At 45.9% G+C, this 22,727-nt stretch overlaps 1 protein-coding gene across 3 annotated transcripts in view; it reads right to left on the reverse strand.

Annotated features, from left to right (window-relative positions):
* The window catches only part of FANCI (FA complementation group I), a 297,155-nt gene that overhangs the window by 184,917 nt on the left and 89,511 nt on the right, over positions 1-22,727 (reverse strand). For all 3 annotated transcript variants that reach the window (XM_063925787.1, XM_063925788.1, XM_063925786.1), the window contains exons 9-15: positions 5,789-5,874; positions 4,266-4,389; positions 2,424-2,516; positions 2,168-2,304; positions 1,306-1,486; positions 1,087-1,174; positions 327-457 (exon numbers count right to left, since the gene is read on the reverse strand). In XM_063925787.1, the coding sequence (XP_063781857.1) occupies positions 327-457; positions 1,087-1,174; positions 1,306-1,486; positions 2,168-2,304; positions 2,424-2,516; positions 4,266-4,389; positions 5,789-5,874 (840 nt within the window). The remainder of the gene's footprint in view (positions 1-326; positions 458-1,086; positions 1,175-1,305; positions 1,487-2,167; positions 2,305-2,423; positions 2,517-4,265; positions 4,390-5,788; positions 5,875-22,727) is intronic.

Raw genomic sequence — 22,727 nt, forward strand, 5'->3', positions numbered from 1 at the left:
TTGCTGATACACACTCACCGACGCACTCACAATATATCGGCCATTCTACTGAAGGGCCGATATATCAGCCAGTGTGTACCAGCATAAGATTACCTTCCCTGTAACCGAGAGAGAAGACATGGCCACCTTATCTCCTGTGGTCAGTGAGGGTGGGGAATATGTACATTTTGGATGACAAAATGTTAGATGTGATGTATCGCTACAGTTACTTTAGCTGTAGTGATACATCACGTGTAAAATGTTGCCCTTCAAAATGTAAATATGCCCTCCTCACTGATCAGAACCCTGCAGCTAAAGTGAACACTAATCATTTATTACAGTCTTACCTGTAAAGCTTTGAGTAGGCCCTGCACTGTGGAAAACGGCAAGTGGAACAAATGGTCAAACGCTGCCGTTAGTTTAGAGGCTGAATTCTGGAGAATGAGCGGTGTAGAGAATACAATATCTGACAGAAGATCTGAAAAACATTTTAGCAGTTTTATTTTTTATTTCATGTAATGTACAAATTGATCTAATAAATAATTGGCATTTACCATTTATACAGACATTTTCAGGAATTTATACATATACAGACTGGGCCTACAAACGTGTACATCAAAGTGGTGGTCCCCCACAGGGAGCATGTCCTATGCCCTCAACCTTGCATGCCATATATAAGCATCCACTTAAACTGTGCACAAGTCAATTTGACATGGCATTTGCAACAGTCAAAGAGTGCCCATCAGTTTCAGAAAGCCGAAGTTCCTGCCATGCTATGGGGGTATAGAGGGGTAGAAACTTTAAATACAAACTCAAAAATGCCCAAACTCCAGTGAAGAGCATATATACCCCAATATTTACAGTAGTACCCTATTTTTACACAATATAACACAAGTGGCACTAATGTAATTACAATACACTATTAAGGTTAAACCATGTATAAGCTCATAGAAATAATACCTGTATAAACTAGCAAATCTGATATTATCAAGCCAGTATATAATTTAGATACACGTACTATAATGAACAATATAGTCAGCTACTATAAATTATAAGTAACTCAGCAGATTTCTGTGCAGTGTATATAGATAACTTTGTCAGAATTACCTATAAAGTGAACTGTTGGAGAAGTAGCCTTTGTAATAACTCGATTCAAAACTTGCTCCAAAATCACACTTCTTATTGGCTCATGGACCTAATAAGTAAATACAAAATATGGAAAATAACCAATAAAAAATTATCACTCAGATACATTATTAGAGTTTCAAACAATATACAGGTTAAATTAAAGAAAGAAATGTGTTAAAACAATTTAAAATACTTCACCTTGAACGTCTCCAGTAGAATTTTTGATCCAAGCTGACTGGCATGCTGACTTGGTGATTTCACAAATCCTGCAGCTACCTCAGACGACTTTGCCCCAGGAGCCAATTTAGGTCCGTATGAATCCATTAAAAGCAGGCCGAGTTCTACTAGCCCTTGGGTGACGTGATCCCAACCAAATACACTGAGACACAGAACTTTAGTTATCAGTACATTATTATTAAAATAGACCACAGACTGATCACAAAGGCGCAGAATACAAAATAAATAAAGGAAACTTGCGTGCACCGGGGGACTAATCAGTAACCTCCTCACAGTGGCACCAGCGGATCAGCTAATATATGCAGTCAGCTGACATGCAGTCAAGTGCCGATCAGCATTTCCACCATGTCCCAGCTGCCTGCAGACAACAGCTGATCTGAGGAGGTCACCGGTCAGCCCCCTCTAGTCCACGTAAGTTGTCTTTTATTTCTTTTTTATACAGAAAGACAGGAGGGCTAGCACAGCAGCAGATGGGTAGGGCAGAGGCAACGGCAGGAGGGGTTTGGCCAGCGGGGACGGAAGCAGGAACTGGGTGGCAGCAGGGAGGCAGAGGAAGATAGGAGCAGTGGGGCGACGCATGCGCAAACACATTATCACTTTGTCCAAAAAATACAGTGATAATTGTTCTGAGGGGATTCACAGGGACAGTGCTTTCATGCAAGCTCTGTGTCCGCATGTGATAACTGATACATCTTTGCAATATATTCAATTATCATAATGTGAATTGGGGCGAATTTATCCCATCCCATCTGCATCTGAGATGTGGAATATGATAAATATGCCCCTCAGTACATAGATGAGCATCATTTGTTCACTTGCCTACCTGTTCTTCACAATTTCCAGGAGCACTGAAGAGATAGAGGTTGGTAAAGGGACTAGATCACTGAGAAATTTTGATCCTTGCTGAAACTGGAAGTCTTTAAAGCCTTTCTGTATAGTACTTTTGAGGAAATCAAATATCTGTGTAATGAAACACACTATAATAAAGTACAAATAAAAAAAGACAAATACAATCAACAACAACAAATGCTTAAATAAAATTTGGAGAAAACGATTACGAGACAGAGTTAAGATATTACCTGCTTTTCAAACCTATGTATTCTTGAAACGGACAACAAGAGAGCAACACTGAAAGGACATAAGAATCTACTTGAGTCCCCCTGCTGGCCAGCCTGTAACAAAATAATACACTTTATATTCTTTGTAATTAGAGCACTGTAATTATGCATATAAAATGACGTACTTGCGTGTAATAGTTTTACCTATGTAATTAATTTTATGTTTTACGATTATGTAAGGCACAAGAGAACGCTTCTGGCGCCAGTTAAATACTAGACAGTAAATATTAAAACTAGTACTAAACTAGACTGGCATAGTGTAAAAAGGGGGACATTTACTAATGCTTCTAAAAATGAAAAGAGGTGATGTTGCCCATAGCAACCAATAAGATTTTGTCTTTTATTTCTGTATTGCATCCCAGAAAATGGCAGACAGAATCTGATTGGTTTCCATGGGCGACATCACCACTTTTAATTTTTAGAAGCCTTAGTAATTTACCCCTACTAGCCAGTTTGCATAATGCATCTTGGAAGATTTCACTCTGCACATACACAGACTTTTGCAATTCTGCATCACACTCTCGTCTGTGTCTGTAGAGATGGGATGGGAAGGGCGTTCTAACAAAGGCTACATACAGCAAGAGCGGGATTGTGCACATGCGGCACCATGCAGACCTGCAGAAATATGCATGTATGCCTGTTAAGAGTAGGTATGACGTAATATCACTTTAATCTGGGACACCTATGATTTACACTGGTTCAGAGGCTGACTAAATCTAAGCCTGCATATTACCTTGTATTAATCAGCCACATAACCTGTGTAAGCTATGGATGTCCTGTATTAGAGGGGTTTTATGGCAAACCTAGTTAATAGCATATACATTAATGACTTTCATAAACCAGGCGGTTAGACTGCTGATGTGGAAGCGTATACATCTCTAGATGTGTACGGCTCACAAAATGGGCAGAAATACACAATTTTCTGTGGTCTTTTAATTTCTTTATTTAGATCCATTTAGCCGCCAACTCTGTTTCAGCCCCAAAGTGTTAATAATGGCCAAGCTAAATAATACTGTATACAGTATGTTTTTCTGTTTATTTTACTAAAAACTCTATTATGAACGGCCAATATACTGTGAGCCTGCCGGTGGGTGTGTACCCACGAAATGCCAATGAACTACATAATTCACAGACATATTGCGTTGGCTGTGCAGCACAGCCGATACACCGGGCCATCTGCCAACCACCTGTACACTTGCTGCAGGGACCTGTGGTGACTGACATCTCAACTGGGCGAGTACATTTACATGCCCGCGCAGTTGTGATGTCAGGCACTACACATTGGTAAGTGTGTACCGCGTCCTCTCACATGGCTCACTTCACTTGCCAGGCTTCAGGCAAAGTTACTATTCCCAGTCATCGTCCAAGTGGATGGTAAAGTATGAGAAAACTGAAAAAAAGTTGTAAAAAACTCATGTCGACCATATCGATGTACCTTTTGACCATGTCAACCAAATACATGTCAACCATTAGCGGACGAACTATTGACTGTCGACCTTATTACTGTCACCCTATAATCCAGATACCAGTAAATACTTTTATACTGTATTGTTTCTGTGCAGGGTAAATACTGGCTGCTTTATTTTTAGACTGCAACTTAGTTAGATTTCAGTTTGAACACACCCCTCCCAAATCTAAATATCTCTGCACATGTTATATTTGCCCACCCCCCATCCCCTTCCAGTGCCACATTGTTTTCCCCAATTGTGTGCTACTTTGCTTTACCTAGAAACATGCATCAGGTCTATTATTTATAGTAAAAGTATCTATCACTGAAAAGTTGTAAAATAACTTGCAACATACCTTCACAAGCTCTCGACCCAGTTCCTGGTCAAATTTAATAGCAAAGACAATATGTAATATGATGGTACCCTCAACCTGACGAAGTTGTTCTTTTGGTACAGTTGAATTAACCAATTCTAATGAGCTAAAAAATACAAGCAGAAACATAATTTTAAGATCAAACTGAACCCATGTTGCTGTATGTGTGGCACACAATTACTAGAAATTCAACTTCTTATCCAGATCAATTGGATGCCATATGGGATACCCTGAAAATCCAGTTGGCTCATGATTATCACATTAACCAACATCACCATCTGACTGAGCAAACGTGTTAGACAAACAAGTGACCAGAACTGCATGGGTTGCTTTACATTCTAAGGCGCTCTTATTTCAGCCTTCGGTGTAGGTATCTTACTATGAACAATATTTAAATCATCTCAACAAAGAGTTCTCATTATGTACATTTCCATTTACACCAGATAAAAATTACATTTATTGTCAGGTTTAATTTTCAAACATCAATGGTTTTCTTTGCTTTAGTGTACCAATTAGAGAGAAAGTATAATTTAGACTTTAATGTAATATAATTTACCTGGGTATGAACAAATGGGGATCTGCAACTCAGGAAGAGAGAGGGGGTGGGAAAGAGAGTTGGAGAGAGGGGCAAGAGACAGAGAGAGAAGGAAAGAGATAAGGGGGGATACAGAGAAAGAGAGAGAGGGGGTGGAAGAGACAGAGAAGAGAAAGGGAGGAAAGAGACAGACAGTGAGGAGAGCTGGAAAGAGAGAGAGAGAGAGAGAGAGAGAGAGAGAGAGGGCCAGATGTCCTTAGCCTTGAAAAGTGGGAAAATTGCACGGTGATAAAGCACCAGCTAACCAGTTCCTGTCATTTTTCAAACACAGCCTGTAACATGACAGGAGCTGATCGGCTGGTACTTTATCACCGTGAAATGTATCCCTTTTCAAGGCTTAGGGCCTAACTCAGACCCGATCGCTGCAGTGGCAGCGATCGTAGCATGATGCCCTGTGTATAGTGCACACGAGCAGTAACCGCAATGCACGTGCGCACCCAGTGAGATGCTGCTGCAATCGACTCTGCCTGTCAATCAGGCAGAGGTGGTCGCGGGGCAGGAGTACCAACGGCATTAGACCGCCGTTGGGGGACGTGGTCCAGACAACGCAGGCGTGTCCGGACTGTTGCTGGGACGGGTTGCGGCGGCTGAGAGACATCACACGCAGCCGCTACGACACAGAACGTGGCTGAGTGCCGCCTACCAGCGCAGCTAGGCTGCGCAGGCGGGGAGCTACATGGTGGGTGCAAAAGCATCGCCGCGGTGCGGGGGCAGGGGGGTAGGGCCTGACATGCGGGGCATCCCCCCACGTCAGATAAACTGATCATAGATGTACTAAATTTAGCACATCTACGATCAGATCTGAATCACCCCCTTAGTACATTCTCCCCCAGAGAGAGAGAGATTCAAGAAGATAGAGTGTGAGAGAGAGAGAGAGATTATTTCAAAATGTATACTTTCAATTACTTACTCTTCATTCTGAGCTTCAGTCATCAACTCTTGGTCCAAATCATTAAAAACATTTATAATTCCTTCCAGTATGCTCTTTTTGCTCCCCTGCATTCACAAGCAAAAGAAGCACAACGTTACATGAAGAAAAATTAGTTTCTTTTTCATTTTTCATCCACTACTAGGGGTCACTCTTGGGATAAGGATGGGACATTAGCAGGGATAGGCATTTAAATATTTAAATTTGTAACCCTCCTCCCCCTCCATACTCCCAAAATACCCCAGTGTTTTTGTGCCTCCACAGGGAAGGCACATTCTGGACTCAACAGCCCCTTCACAGCTTACTAAGAGGTTTGTTTCCGGGACTGTGTGTGTGCTGCTACCCAGCATAAGGCTTGTCAGCGCTTATGTGGAGAATCTCCGTCATAGACTTTCAGTAGCGTGATAGCGAAGTTCAGCTTTGGCTGCAAAAGGAGCAGGTCAGCCTCCAGATCCAGGCACCAGGTAATGAGCGGGCAGTCAGCTCACGCTGCCGCCGCTCCGTGTGTCCATTTCCTCTGCCCAGCGGTCGGTCAGCACAGGCTGCCGCCGCTCTGTTTGGGTCGGCCGGTTATTGCGCTGGTGACTGTGCGTGCTGCGCCCGTCAAGATGGCTGCGCTCTTTCTAGATCCCCGCACTGACTGGGAGTGACGCTGCAGGAAAACAAGGGTCACTTCATATCCTCTCCCTTGCTGGGCTCATCCGTAATGTAGCTACCAGTCAGCGCAAGTTCTGCCGCCGCTTAAGGGTGTATATGCGAGGGGGGAGACAGCCTCTCACCAGATAGCCGGAGCTTCCTAAAGCATCGCGGTTTACTGCACTAAAACAATAGCGGTGGGTGGGGGGGGGGGATATAATGGCGGCCCCAGCGATTCCCCTCAGCATACGGGGAGAAGCATGGGCAATGTTGTTTTTTTGTTATGTTTTACAGTATATATGTATAAAAAAACAACATGGTGAACACCATTTTAAACTAACTTCCTGCTTCTTCTTGCAGGACTTTGGGGTCGGTCCTACAACACATGGCAACTGGAGGGGGCAGGGGTGTTAGTAGGACTTTCAGTGAAGCACAACTTTAACAGAACAGTGTGTACTAGGGTGCGGTGCACTAGGTATTATACACAGCTCAGTTATTTATTTATATTACTGAGTCGTGAGGACTTTGTGTCACTGTGTTACTATCTATGTCTGTGAGCATGATGACTGGAAAAGCTAATCCAAATTTAAAGAAGCAGCTTGTCTGCGATGACTGTGATAATGTGTTATGTGATGGAACTTCCACTTGCATAGTGTGTCTGGCAAATACGGGTTCAAATTAGGACCTCTGCCCTGATCCTCCTTGGGCGATGATGGCAGATGAGAAGGCTGATTTGAAGTCAGAGTTGTCCACTGCACAAAAAGAATGTGAGTCGGCTAAGTCTGATTCAAGGTTAATGCCGTCTGAACAGCCAGAGTGGGCTTAGGATATTTCTAGAACTTTGCAGGGTTTACAAAAGTCCATGAATAGTTCAATTTCTAAGAGTAGTCATCGTGTGTCTCATAATTTACTGGTTTCTTCTGTGTTACATTCTGACAATTCAATGCCAGACCTAATATCTCAGGAAGAAGAGGAAGGTGTATTGGACCAGGAGTCAGATAGTGAGGTCACTAATAGCCCAGGCATTGATAATCTCATTGGGGCAGTACGCCAGGTGCTAGATTTCACAGAGACAGAGGAGCCTCTGTCAAAAGATGAGGTTTTATTTGCTAAAAGACAGAGGGCGACTGTGTGTTTTCCTTATTCAGATTCTCTTAATAAGCAGTGGCGGAAGCATGGCAAAATCCAGATAAACACTTTTCTGTGCCAAAGCGATTTCTGTCCAACTACCCTTTCCCACAGGCTATGACAACTAAATGGGAAAATTCGCCACCAGTGGATTCTTCAGTGTCAAAGTACATAACTTCCCTATGTAATAAAGAAGAATGAACTCCCATTTCCAAATTTGCAAACACAGGAATAAACAGCTGTTCCTGCAACTGTTGTAGAAGAAAGCACCTGGTGTGCCCAATCAGCTCAAGAATACCATACTTCTTACTACAGGTTTTAGTGATATCCATACTTGCGCACAGATGACTTAATTAGTTCCTCCGTTATTTTGATTTAACAGTCTGTGCTGACGCCTGGATAACAGTAAAACCTGCACTGTAAAAGTGTGCCTTGAGGACCGAGATTGGGAATGCTTGCTCCGCACGACTCAAGATTAGCACCTTCTCACCACGTATAATAAAAATAAGCCAAGGAAGTTAACACAGCTACACCTCAACTTTTAATTTGTCTCACAAGATTAACAAAACAAACAAAAAAAAAACACAAAATAAAAATATAGGGGACAGTTATCAAAGCTTGAAGAGAGATAAAGTGGAGAGGTACCAACTAATCAGCTTTTGTTTAACAGGCTGTGTTTGAAAAGTGACAGTTAGGAGCTGATTTGCTGGTACTTTATTTCACTCTCTCCAAGGTTTGATAAATCTTCCCCATAGTGCACAGATGTGTCCTTACACATCCAGCAGGAGATATACAGTAGGAAGTGCTGCGCTCAGCCCAAAGTTGTGTTATTTTAGTAGTAGTGGTTTGTGGATCAATAATCAGTCTGAATAGAGTATAAAATGTTTTAACTATCAATTAAACCAGGCATTCCCAACCACGGTCCTCAAGGCACACCAACAGTGCAGGTTTTAGTGATATCAGGGCAGCAGCACAGATGGTTAAATCAAAGTAACTGAGCTACTAATTAAGTCACCTTTGCTGAAGCCTGGAAATCGCAAAAACCTGCACTGTTAGTGTGCTTTGAGGACCGTGGTTGGGAATGCCTGAATTAAACAGATAAAATACAAATGATTTTTGACAATGTCTGTATCATATACTTGTATATATTACGTGTTCACAAGTGTTTTTAGCCAAGGTGAGAGAAAAAGAAAAGAGAAAGGAAAGGGACAAGAGGAGCAGAAGAAGAATAGCAGGAAAAAAGGAGTCGAGAAGAGACATTAGTATGAAAAATGAGGAAGAAAAAATGGATAAATCAAAACTGAAAAAGAAAAATTGTTTTTGAAAAAATGAAAAATACGTAATGAACAATAAAAAAATCAAGTACTTGCATCATTTACCACTTCCAACATTTGGAGCTGATCATTATTTTTAACATTCATAAGACTGCATCTATACTTCAGCGATCCAGGGAGACTGTTCCCCACAAACCGACATTTGATACAATTATATTTCTACAGTGATCGATCACTCAGACTCAGTATTGCAATTTCTCATCAGTGATTTTTTTATTATTCATTACGTATTTTTCATTTTTTTCAAAAACAATTTTTCTTTTTCAGTTTTAATTTATCCATTTTTTCTTCCTTCTCATTTTCATACTAATATCTCTTCTCGACTCCTTTTTTCCTGCTATTCTTCTTCTGCTCCTCTTTTCCCTTTCCTTCCTCCTTTCTTTTTCTCTCACCTTGGCTAAAAACACTTGTGAACACGTAAATAAGATTTTACTTACCGGTAAATCTATTTCTCGTAGTCCGTAGTGGATGCTGGGGACTCCGTAAGGACCATGGGGAATAGACGGGCTCCGCAGGAGACATGGGCACTTTAAGAAAGAATTTAGATTCTGGTGTGCTCTGGCTCCTCCCTCTATGTCCCTCCTCCAGACCTCAGTTAGAGAAACTGTGCCCGGAAGAGCTGACAGTACAAGGAAAGGATTTTGGTAATCCAGGGCAAGATACATACCAGCCACACCAATCACACCGTATAACTTGTGATAAACTTACCCAGTTAACAGTATGAACAACAACAGAGCATCAGTTCAACCCTGATGCAACTATAACATAACCCTTATTTAAGCAATAACTATATACAAGCATTGCAGAAGAAGTCCGCACTTGGGACGGGCGCCCAGCTTCCACTACGGACTACGAGAAATAGATTTACCGGTAAGTAAAATCTTATTTTCTCTAACGTCCTAGTGGATGCTGGGGACTCCGTAAGGACCATGGGGATTATACCAAAGCTCCCAAACGGGCGGGAGAGTGCGGATGACTCTGCAGCACCGATTGAGCAAACACAAGGTCCTCCTCAGCCAGGGTATCAAACTTATAGAACTTTGCAAAAGTGTTTGAACCTGACCAAGTAGCCGCTCGGCACAGCTGTAATGCCGAGACCCCTCGGGCAGCCGCCCAAGAAGAGCCCACCTTCCTAGTGGAATGGGCCTTAACTGATTTTGGCAGCGGCAATCCAGCCGCAGAATGAGCCTGCTGAATCGTGTTACAGATCCAGCGAGCAATAGTTTGCTTTGAAGCAGGAGCACCAAGCTTGTTGGAAGCATACAGGATAAACTCTGTTTTCCTGACCCTAGCCATTCTGGCTCCATAAACCTTCAAAGCCCTGACCACATCAAGCAACTCGGAATCCTCCAAGTCAGTAGTAGCCACAGGCACCACAATAGGTTGGTTTATATCAAAAGATGAAACCACTTTCGGCAGGAATTGTGGACGGGTCCTCAATTCTGCTCTATCCGCATGGAAAACCAGGTAGGGGCTTTTATGTGACAAAGCCGCCAATTCTGACACACGCCTAGCCGAAGCCAAGGCTAGTAGTATGACTACCTTCCACGTGAGATATTTCAATTCCACCGTATTGAGTGGTTCAAACCAGTGGGATTTCAGGAAACTCAACACCACGTTATGATCCCAAGGTGCCACTGGAGGCACAAAAGGGGGTTGAATATGCAGCACTCCCTTTACAAACGTCTGAACTTCAGGTAGAGAAGCCAGCTCTTTTTGAAAGAAAATGGATAGGGCCAAAATCTGGACCTTAATGGAACCCAATTTTAGGCCCAAAGTCACTCCTGACTGTAGGAAGTGAAGGAAACGGCCCAGCCGGAATTCCTCCGTAGGGGCATTCCTGGCCTCACACCAAGCAACATATTTTCGGCATATACGGTGATAATGTTGAGCTGTCACGTCCTTCCTAGCCATTATCAGCGTAGGAATAACCTCATCCGGAATGCCTTTCTCTGCTAGGATCCGGCGTTCAACCGCCATGCCGTCAAACGCAGCCGCGGTAAGTCTTGGAACAGACAGGGCCCCTGTTGCAACAAGTCCTGTCTTAGAGGCAGAGGCCACGGGTCCTCTGTGAGCATTTCTTGCAGATCTGGATACCAAGTCCTTCTTGGCCAATCCGGAACAATGAGTATTGTTCTCACTCCTCTTCTTCTTATGATTCTCAGCACCTTGGGTATGAGAGGAAGAGGAGGAAATACATAGACCGACTGGAACACCCAAGGTGCCACCAGTGCGGCCACAGCTATCGCCTGAGGGTCTCTTGACCTGGCGCAATACCTCTGTAGCTTTTTGTTGAGGCGGGATGCCATCATGTCCACCTGTGGCAGTTCCCACCGACTTGCAATCTGCGTGAAAACTTCTTGATGAAGTCCCCCCTCTCTCCCGGGTGGAGGTCGTGCCTGCTGAGGAAGTCTGCTTCCCAGTTGTCCACTCCCGGGATGAACACTGCTGACAGTGTGCTTACGTGATTCTCCACCCAGCGAAGAACTCTGGTGGCTTCCGCCATCGCCACCCTGCTCCTTGTGCCGCCTTGTTGGTTTACATGAGCCACAGCGGTGATGTTGTCTGACTGAATCAGAACCGGTTGGTCGCGAAGCAGGGTCTCCGCTTGACGTAGGGCGTTGTATATGGCCCTTAGTTCCAGGATGTTGATGTGAAGGCAAGTCTCCTGACTTGACCACAGACCTTGGAAATTTCTTCCCTGTGTGACTGCCCCCCACCCTCGGAGGCTTGCATCCGTGGTCACCAGGACCCAGTCCTGAATGCCGAATCTGCGGCCCTCGAGAAGGTGAGCACTCTGCAGCCGCCACAGGAGAGACACCCTGGCCCTGGGGGATAGGGTGATTAACCGATGCATCTGAAGATGTGTCATGAGTTCCTGAGCTTTCTCTATCGGGAAATAAACCCTTTTCTGGTCTGTGTACAGAATCATGCCCAGGAAAGGTAGACGAGTCGTAGGAATCGACTGCGACTTTGGAATATTTAGAATCCAGCCGTGTTGCCGTAACACTTCCAGAGAACGTGCTACGCTGATCAGCAACTGCTCTCTTGACCTCGCTTTTATGAGATCATCCCAGTATGGGATAATTGTGACCCCTTGCTTCCGCAGGAGTACCATCATTTCCGCCATTACCTTGGTAAATATTCTCGGAGCCGTGGAGAGACCAAACAGCAACGTCTGAAATTGGTAATGACAATCCTGTACCACAAATTTGAGGTACGCCTGATGAGGTGGCTAAATGGGGACATGAAGGTATGCATCCTTTATGTCCAGAGACACCATAAAATCCCCCCCTTCCAGGCTTGCGATGACCGCTCTCAGCGATTCCATCTTGAACCGGAACCTTTTCAGGTATATGTTCAGGGATTTTAAATTCAATATGGGTTTGACCGAACCGTCCAGTTTCGGTACTACAAACATTGTCGAATAATAACCCCATCCTTGTTGAAGGAAGGGAACCTTGACCACCACCTGTTGAAGATACAATTTGTGAATTGCAGTTAACACTATTTCCCTCTCGTGGGGGGAAGCCGGCAGGGCCGTCGGTGAAGGGGCATCTCCTCGAAGTCCAGCTTGTATCCCTGAGACACAATATCTATTGCCCAGGGATCCAACAGGGAGTGCGGCTGAAATTTCGAAGACGTGCCCCCACCGGGCCTAGCTCCGCCTGTGGAGCCCCAGTGACATGCGGTGGATTTTGTAGAGGCCGGGGAGGACTTCTGTTCCTGGGAACTAGCTGTGTTGTGCAGCTTCTTTCCTCTGCCCCTGCCTCTGGCAAGAAAGGACGCACCTCGGACTGTTTCTTTGTGATCGAAAGGCTGCATTTGATAATGTCGTGCTTTCCTAGGCTGTGCAGGAATATAAGGCAAAAGATCAGAATTATCAGCTATAGCTGTGGAGACCAGGTCCGAGAACCCTTCTCCACACAATCCTCAGCCTTCCATATGCCTCTTAAGTCGGCATCACCTGTCCATTGCATATTCTACAGGACACGTCAAGCAGAAATCGACATAGCGTTGACTCTAGAACCCAGTAGACTAATGTCTCTTTGGGCATGTTTTATATATATATATCTAAGACAGCATCTTTAATATATATATCTATATATATATATATACATATATATATACATACTAGGGTCTCAATCTCTGCTGATAAGGTACCTGTCCACGCTGCTACAGCGCTATAAACCCATGCCGACACAATCGCCGGTCTGAGTAGTGTACCAGAATGTGCATGCTATCTGCAGGATCCCTGAGGATAGCTGTCAAGTCAGCGCTACCTTTTGGGCAAACTTGACACCCTAGGGGAAGATTCCCATCGTATCCTGGCCCTAGTAGGGAAAGGATACTCCCTGAGAATTCTTTGTGGGAAACTGCAGTCTCTTGTCTGGAGATTCCCGCTCTTTTTCCTCATGAGAGGAGGGAAATTTACCTCAGCTTTCTTCCCCTTAACATGTGTACCCTTGTGTTAGGGACAGATGAGTCATCAGTGATATGCAAAACATTTTTTATTACAATAATCATATATTGAATACTTTCCTGCCATTTTGGCTGTAACTTTGCATTATCGTAGTCGACACTGGAGTCAGACTCCGTGTCGATATCAGTGTCTATTATTTTGGATAGTGAGCATTGAGAGACTCTGAAGGTCTCTGTGACATAGGGACAGACATGGGTAGATTCCCTGTCTGTTCCCTAATCTTTTGTGCAATAAATTCACCTTAGCACTTAATTACACATATCCAAACAGGTATCGGCGTTGTCGACGGAGACACCCCTCACACACATTTGCGCCATCTCCTCCTTAGGGGAGCCTTTTACCTCAGACATGTCGACACACACGTACCGACACACCACACATTCAGGGAATGCTCATCTGAAGACAATTCCCCCACAAGGCCCTTTGGAGAGACAGAGAGAGAGAGTATGCCAGCACACACCCCAGCGCTATAAACCCAGGAATAACACAGTAACTTAATGTTAACCCAGTAGCTGTTGTTTATATTGTTTTTTGCGCCTAATTATGTGCCCCCCCTCTCTTTTTACCCTCTTCTACCGTGTATCTGCAGGGGAGAGGCTGGGGAGCTTCCTCTCAGCGGTGCTGTGGAGAAAATAAGAATTTACTTACCGATAATTCTATTTCTCGTAGTCCGTAGTGGATGCTGGGGACTCTGTCAGGACCATGGGGTTTAGCGGCTCCGCAGGAGACAGGGCACAATAATAAAAGCTTTAGGATCAGGTGGTGTGCACTGGCTCCTCCCCCTATGACCCTCCTCCAAGCCTCAGTTAGGATACTGTGCCCGGACGAGCGTGCATAATAAGGAAGGATATTGAATCCCGGGTAAGACTCATACCAGCCACACCAATCACACCGTACAACCTGTGATCTGAACCCAGTTAACAGTATGATAACAACGAAGGAGCCTCTGAAAAGATGGCTCACAACAAGAATAACCCGATTTTTGTAACAATAACAATGTACAAGTATTGCAGACAATCCGCACTTGGGATGGGCGCCCAGCATCCACTACGGACTACGAGAAATAGAATTATCGGTAAGTAAATTCTTATTTTCTCTAACGTCCTAAGTGGATGCTGGGGACTCCGTCAGGACCATGGGGATTATACCAAAGCTCCCAAACGGGCGGGAGAGTGCGGATGACTCTGCAGCACCGAATGAGAGAACTCCAGGTCCTCCTCAGTCAGGGTGTGCCCCTGACCAAGTAGCAGCTCGGCAAAGTTGTAAAGCCGAGACCCCTCGGGCAGCCGCCCAAGATGAGCCCACTTCCTTGTGGAATGGGCTTTTACTGATTTTGGCTGTGGCAAGCCTGCCACAGAATGTGCAAGCTGAATTGTACTACAAATCCAGCGAGCAATCGTCTGCTTAGAAGCAGGAACACCCATCTTGTTGGGTGCATACAGGCTAAACAGCGAGTCAGATTTTCTGACTCCAGTCGTCCTGGAAACATATATTTTCAGGGCCCTGACAACGTCAAGTAACTTGGAGTCCTCCAAGTCCCTAGTAGCCGTAGGTACCACAATAGGTTGGTTCATGTGAAAAACAGAAAACACCTTAAGGAGAAATTGAGGACGAGTCCTCAATTCTGCCCTGTCAGAATGAAAAATTAAGTAAGGGCTTTTATATGATAAAGCCGCCCATTCTGACACACGCCTGGCTGAAGCCAGGGCTAATAGAATCTTCACCTTCCATGTGAAATATTTTAATTCCACAGTGGTGAGTGGATCACCAATGTGACTTTAGGAAACTCAAAACAACATTGAGATCCCAAGGTGCCACTGGGGGCACAAAAGGAGGCTGTATATGCAGTACCCCTTTTACAAACGTCTGAACTTCAGGCACTGAAGCCAGTTCTTTCTGGAAGAAATTTGACAGGGTCGAAATTTGAACCTTAATGGACCCTAATTTTAGGCCCATAGACAGTCCTGTTTTCAGGAAATGTAGGAAACGACCCAGTTGGAATTCCTCTGTAGGGACCTTCTTGGCCTCACACCACGCAACATATTTTCGCCAAATGCGGTGAACATGTTTTGCGGTTACATCCTTCCTGGCTTCGACCAGGGTAGGGATGACTTCATCTGGAATGCCCTTTCAGGATCCGGCGTTCAACTGCCATGCCGTCAAACGCAGCCGCAGTAAGTCTTGGAACAGACAAGGCCCCTGCTGGAGCAGGTCCTTTCTTAAAGGTAGAGGCCACGGTTCTTCCGTGAGCATCTCTTGAAGTTCCGGGTACCAAGTCCTTCTTGACCCAACCGGAACCACGAGTATCGTTCTTATTCATCTCCTTCTTATGATTCTCAGTACTTTTGGTATGAGATGCATAGGAGGGAACACATACCCTGACTGGTACACCCACAGTGTTACCAGAGCGTCCACCGCTATTGCCTGAGGGTCCCTTGACCTGGCGCAATATTTGTCTAGTTTTTTGTTCAGGCGGGACGCCATCATGTCCACCTTTGGTTTTTCCCAACGGTTTACAATCATGTGGAAGACTTCCCGCTGAAGTCCCCACTCTCCCGGGTGGAGGTTAGGCCTGCTGAGGAAGTTTGCTTCCCAGTTTTCCACTCCCGGAATTAACACTGCTGAGAGTGTTATCACATGATTTTTCGCCCAGCGAAGAATCCTTGCAGTTTCTGCCATTTCCCTCCTGCTTCATGTGCCGCCCTGTCTGTTTACGTGGGCGACTGCCGTGATGTTGTCCCACTGGATCAATACCGGCTGACCTTGAAGCAGAGGTCTTGCTAAGCTTAGAGCCTTGTAAATTGCCCTTAGCTCCAGTATATTTATGTGGAGAGAAGTCTCCAGACTTGATCACACTCCCTGGAAATTTTTTCCTTGTGTGACTGCTCCCCAGCCACTCAGGCTGGCATCCGTGGTCACCAGGACCCAGTCCTGAATGTCGAATCTGCGGCCCTTTCATAGATGAGCACTCTGCAGCCACCGCAGAAGAAAACACCCTTGTCCTTGGAGACAGGGTTGTCCGCTGATGCATCTGAAGATGCGATCCGGACCATTTTCCCAGCAGATTCCACTGAAAGGTTCTTGCGTGAAATCTACCGAATGGGATCGCTTTGTAAGAAACCACCATTTTTCACAGGACCCTTGTGCAATGATGCACTGATACTTTTCCTGGTTTTAGGAGGTTCCTGACTAGCTCGGATAACTCCCTGGTCTTCTTCTCCGGGAGAAAACATCCTTTTCTGGACTGTGTCCAGAATCATTCCTAGGAACATTAGACGTGTCGTCGGAAAAAGCTGCAATTTTGGAATATTTAGAATCCACTCGTGCTGTCGTAGAACTACTTGAGATAGTGCTACTCCGACCGCCAACTGTTCTCTGGACCTTGCCCTTATCAGGAAAGCGTCCATATTTCTTTTAGGAAGAATCATCATTTCGGCCATTACCATGGTAAAGACCCGGGGTGCCGTGGACAATCCAAACGGCAGCGTCTGAACTGATAGTGACAGTTCTGTACCACGAACCTGAGATACCCTTGGTGAGAAGGGCAAAATTTGGACATGTAGGTAAGCGTCCCTGATATCCAGTGACACCATATCGTCCTGGTTCGCTATCACTGCTCTGAGTGACTCCATCTTGATTTGAACCCTTGTATGTAATTGTTCAAATCTTTTAGATCTCACCGAGCCGTTTGGCTTCAGTACCACAATATAGTGTGGAATAATACCCCTTCCCTTGTTGTAGGAGGGGTACTTTGATTATCACCTGCTGGGAATACAGCCTGTGAATTTTTTTCCAATACTGCCTCCCTGTCGGAGGGAGACGTTGGTAAAGCAGACTTCAGGAACTTGTGAGGGGAAGACGTCTCGAATTTCCAATGTACACCTGGGATACTACGTGTAGGATCCAGGAGTCCACTGCGAGTGAGCCCACTGCGTGCTGAAACTCTTGAGATGACCCCCCCACCGCACCTGAGTCCGCTTGTATGGCCCCAGCGTCATGCTGCGGACTTGGCAGAAGCTGTGGAGGACTTCTGTTCCTGGGAATGGGCTGCCTGCTGCAGTCTTCTTCCCTTTCCTCTAACCCTGGGCAGATATGACTGGCCTTTTGCCCGCCTGCCTTTATGGGTACGAAAGGACTGAGACTGAAAAGACTGTGTCCTTTTCTGCTGAGATGTGACTTGGGGTAACAAAAGTGGATTTTCCAGCTGTTGCCATGGCCACCAGGTCCGATGGACTGCCCCTTTATACGGCAATACTTCCATGTGCCGTCTGGAATCTGCATCACCTGACCACTGTCGTGTCTATAAACATCGTCTGGCAGATATGGACATCACATTTACTCTTGATGCCAGAATGCAAATATCCCTCTGCGCATCTCGCATATATAGAAATGCATCCTTAAAATGCTCTATAGTCAATAAAATATTGTTCCTGTCAAGGGTATCAATATTTTCAGTCAGGAAATCCGACCAAGCCCCCCCCAGCGCTGCACATCCAGGCTGAGGCGATTGCTGGTCGTAGTATAACACCAGTATGTGTGTATATACTTTTTAGGATATTTTTCAGCTTCCTATCAGCTGGCTCTTTGAGGGCGGCCGTATCTGGAGACGGTAACGCCACTTGTTTTTATAAGCGTGTGAGCGCCTTATCCACCCTAAGGTGTGTTTCCCAACTCGCCCTCACTTCTGGCGGGAAAGGGTATACCTCCAATAATTTTCTATCGGAGGAAACCCACGTATCATCACACACTTTAATTTATCTGATTCAGGAAAAACTACAAGTAGATTATTCCCACCCTACATAATACCCTTATTTGTGGTACTTGTAGTATCAGAAATATGTAACACCTCCTTCATTGCCCTTAACATGTAACGTGTGGCCCTAAAGGAAAATACGTTTGTTTCTTCACCGTCGACACTGAAGTCAGTGTCTGTGTCGACCAACTGAGGTAAATGGGCGTTTTTACAAGCCCCTGACGGTGTCTGAGACGCCTGGACAGGTACTAATTTGTTTGCCGGCCGTCTCATGTCGTCAACCGACCTTGCATCGTGTTGACATTATCACGTAATTCCTAAATAAGCCATCCATTCCGGTGTCGACTCCCCAGAGAGTGACATCACCAATACAGGCAATTTGCTCCGCCTCCTCACCAACATCGTCCTCCTACATGTCGACACACACGTACCGACACACAGCACACACACAGGGAATGCTCTGATAGAGGACAGGACCCCACTAGCCCTTTGGGGAGACAGAGGGAGAGTTTGCCAGCACACACCAAAAACGCTATAATTATACAGGGACAACCCCTTATACAAGTGTTTTCCCTTATAGCATTTTCACATATGTAATCATATCGCCAAATAAGTGCCCCCCCTCTCTGTTTTAACCCTGTTTCTGTAGTGCAGTGCAGGGGAGAGCCTGGGAGCCTTCCTCACAGCAGAGCTGAGCAGGAAAATGGCGCCGTGTGCTGAGGAGAATAGGCCCCGCCCCCTAAAACGGCGGGCTCTTCTCCCGGAGTTTGTGAGATCTGGCAGGGGTTAAATACATCCATATAGCCTCAAGGGCTATATGTGATGTATTTTAGCCATAAAAAATGTATAATACATTGCTGCCCAGGGTGCCCCCCCCAGCGCCCTGCACCCTCAGTGACCGCTGGTATGAAGTGTGCTGACAACAATGGCGCACAGCTGCAGTGCTGTGCGCTACCTTATGAAGACTGAAAGTCTTCTGCCGCCTGTTTCTGGACCTCTGGACCTCTTCAACTTCGGCATCTGCAAGGGGGGTCGGCGGCACGGCTCCGGGACGAACCCCAGGGTGAGACCTGTGTTCCGACTCCCTCTGGAGCTAATGGTGTCCAGTAGCCTAAGAAGCAAATCCATCCTGCACGCAGGTGAGTTTACTTCTCTCCCCTAAGTCCCTCGTAGCAGTGAGCCTGTTGCCAGCAGGACTCACTGAAAATAAAAAACCTAACTTAAACTTTTATTCTAAGCAGCTCAGGAGAGCCACCTAGATTGCAGCCTTCTCGGCCGGGCACAAGAATCTAACTGAGGCTTGGAGGAGGGTCATAGGGGGAGGAGCCAGTGCACACCACCTGATCCTAAAGCTTTTATTATTGTGCCCTGTCTCCTGCGGAGCCGCTAAACCCCATGGTCCTGACGGAGTGCCCAGCATCCACTTAGGACGTTAGAGAAAAAACATGGCGCTGGTGAGTGCTGAGGAAGAAGCCCCGCCCCCTCGATGGGGGCCTTTTGTCCCGCTTAAATATACATTTTCTTGGCGGGGGCTCATACATATATACAGTGCCCAACTGTATATATGTTCACTTTTGCCAAAAAGAGGTCCAAATGCTGCCCAGGGCGCCCCCCCCTGCGCCCTGCACCCTTACAGTGACCGGAGTATGTGAGGTGTGTGGGAGCAATGGCGCACAGCTGCAGTGCTGTGCGTTACCTCAGTGAAGACCGGAGTCTTCTGCCACCGATTTCGAAGTCTTCTTGCTTCTCATGCTCACCCGGCTTCTGTCTTCCGGCTCTGCGAGGGGGACGGCGGCGCGGCTCTGGGATCGGACGACGAGGGTGAGATCCTGTGTACGGTCCCTCTGGAGCTAATGGTGTCCAGTAGCCTAAGAAGCAGGACCTATCTTCAGAGAGTAGGGCTGCTTCTCTCCCGTCTGCCCCACGATGCAGGGAGTCTGTTGCCAGCAGAGCTCCCTGAAAATAAAAAACCTAACAAAATACTTTCTCACAGCAAGCTCAGGAGAGCTCACTGAAAAGCACCCAGCTCGTCCGGGCACAGATTCAAACTGAGGTCTGGAGGAAGGACATAGAGGGAGGAGCCAGAGCACACCAGAATCTAATGCTTTCTTAAAGTGCCCATGTCTCCTGCGGAGCCAGTCTATTCCCCATGGTCCTTACGGAGTCCCCAGCATCCACTAGGACGTTTAGAGAAATATATACAAGTATATGATACAGACATTGTCAAAAATCATTTGTATTTTATCTGTTTAGGTGATAGTAAAAACACTTTATACTCTATTCAGACTGATTATTGGTCCACAAACCACTACTACTAAAATAACACAACATTGGGCTGAGCTCAGCACTTCCTACTGTATACTCTTTGTCCCTACATAGGCTGGTAACCTATTGATGTGCAGCAGCTATCCAGAACATGAATTAGTTAGGCACAGTGCGCAGGTGTATAATATAATTAATCCAGCAGGAGATGCCTGGCGTGAATGAGCCACCAGGTCCCATGCAACTCTGTTAACATCGGGCTTCTTTTTATGCCGAAAATGAATCTAAGTCGCAACACAATGCTAGTTAATTTGATATGACACTTGTATATTATGTGTGACTAAGGGGCCTATTCATGAAGCTATTAAAAGAGTGCAGAAGTGAGCCAGTGGGGAAGTCATCCATGGCAACCTATCAGCTTTTAAGTAACATTTGTAACATTCTATAAAATTCTACGTAGCAGCTGATTAGTTGCCATGGGCAACTTCTCCCCTGGCTCACTTCTCCACTCTTTTCACTGCTTCATGAATAGACCCCTAAGTCTGTATACAGAGTAGAATAGAAAATAAGAATTTACTCACCGGTAATTCTATTTCTCGTAGTCCGTAGTGGATGCTGGGGACTCCGTCAGGACCATGGGGGAATAGCGGCTCCGCAGGAGACAGGGCACAAAATTTAAAAGTTTGACCACTAGGTGGTGTGTACTGGCTCCTCCCCCTATGACCCTCCTCCAAGCCTCAGTTAGGATACTGTGCCCGGACGAGCGTACACAATAAGGAAGGATTTTGAATCCCGGGTAAGACTCATACCAGCCACACCAATCACACCGTACAACTTGTGATCTGAACCCAGTTAACAGTATGATAACGTAGGAGCCTCTGAAAAGATGGCTCACAACAATAAACAACCCGATTTTTTTGTAACAATAACTATGTACAAGTATTGCAGACAATCCGCACTTGGGATGGGCGCCCAGCATCCACTACGTACTACGAGAAATAGAATTACCGGTGAGTAAATTCTTATTTTCTCTGACGTCCTAGTGGATGCTGGGGACTCCGTCAGGACCATGGGGATTATACCAAAGCTCCCAAACGGGCGGGAGAGTGCGGATGACTCTGCAGCACCGAATGAGAGAACTCCAGGTCCTCCTTAGCCAGGGTATCAAATTTGTAGAATTTTACAAACGTGTTCTCCCCTGACCACGTAGCTGCTCGGCAGAGTTGTAATGCCGAGACCCCTCGGGCAGCCGCCCAAGATGAGCCCACCTTCCTTGTGGAGTGGGCATTGACAGATTTAGGCTGTGGCAGGCCTGCCACAGAATGTGCCAGTTGAATTGTGCTACAAATCCAACGAGCAATCGTCTGCTTAGAAGCAGGAGCACCCAGCTTGTTGGGTGCATACAGTATAAACAGCGAGTCAGATTTTCTGACTCCAGCCGTCCTTGAAATATATATTTTCAATGCTCTGACAACGTCCAGCAACTTGGAATCCTCCAAATCGCTAGTAGCCGCAGGCACCACAATAGGCTGGTTCAGGTGAAACTCTGATACCACCTTAGGCAGAAAATGAGGACGCGTCCTCAATTCTGCCCTGTCCGAATGGAAAATCAGATATGGGCTTTTATACGATAAAGCCGCCAATTCCGACACTCTCCTGGCTGAAGCCAGGGCCAGTAGCATGGTTACTTTCCATGTAAGATATTTCAAATCTACCGATTTGAGTGGCTCAAACCAATGGGATTTGAGAAAATCCAAAACTACATTGAGATCCCACGGTGCCACTGGGGGCACAACCGGGGGCTGTATATGTAGTACTCCTTTTACAAAAGTCTGGACTTCAGGAACTGAAGCCAATTCTTTCTGGAAGAAAATCGACAGGGCCGAAATTTGAACCTTAATGGACCCTAATTTGAGGCCCATAGATAATCCTGTTTGCAGGAAATGTAGGAATTGACCCAGTTGAAATTCCTCTGTCGGGGCCTTCCTGGCCTCACACCATGCAACATATTTTCTCCAAATGCGGTGATAATGTTGTGCAGTCACCTCCTTCCTGGCTTTGACCAGGGTAGGGATGACCTCTTCCGGAATGCCTTTTTCCCTTAGGATCCGGCGTTCAACCGCCATGCCGTCAAACGCAGCCGCGGTAAGTCTTGGAATAGACACGGTCCCTGCTGAAGCAGATCCCTTCTTAGAGGTAGAGGCCACGGATCTTCCGTGAGCATCTCCTGAAGTTCCGGGTACCAAGTCCTTCTTGGCCAGTCCGGAGCCACTAGTATCGTTCTTACTCCCCTTTGCTGTATAATTCTCAGTACCTTGGGTATGA

Source organism: Pseudophryne corroboree, chromosome 6, assembly GCF_028390025.1.
Source record: "Pseudophryne corroboree isolate aPseCor3 chromosome 6, aPseCor3.hap2, whole genome shotgun sequence".
Taxonomy (NCBI): Eukaryota; Metazoa; Chordata; class Amphibia; order Anura; family Myobatrachidae; genus Pseudophryne; species Pseudophryne corroboree.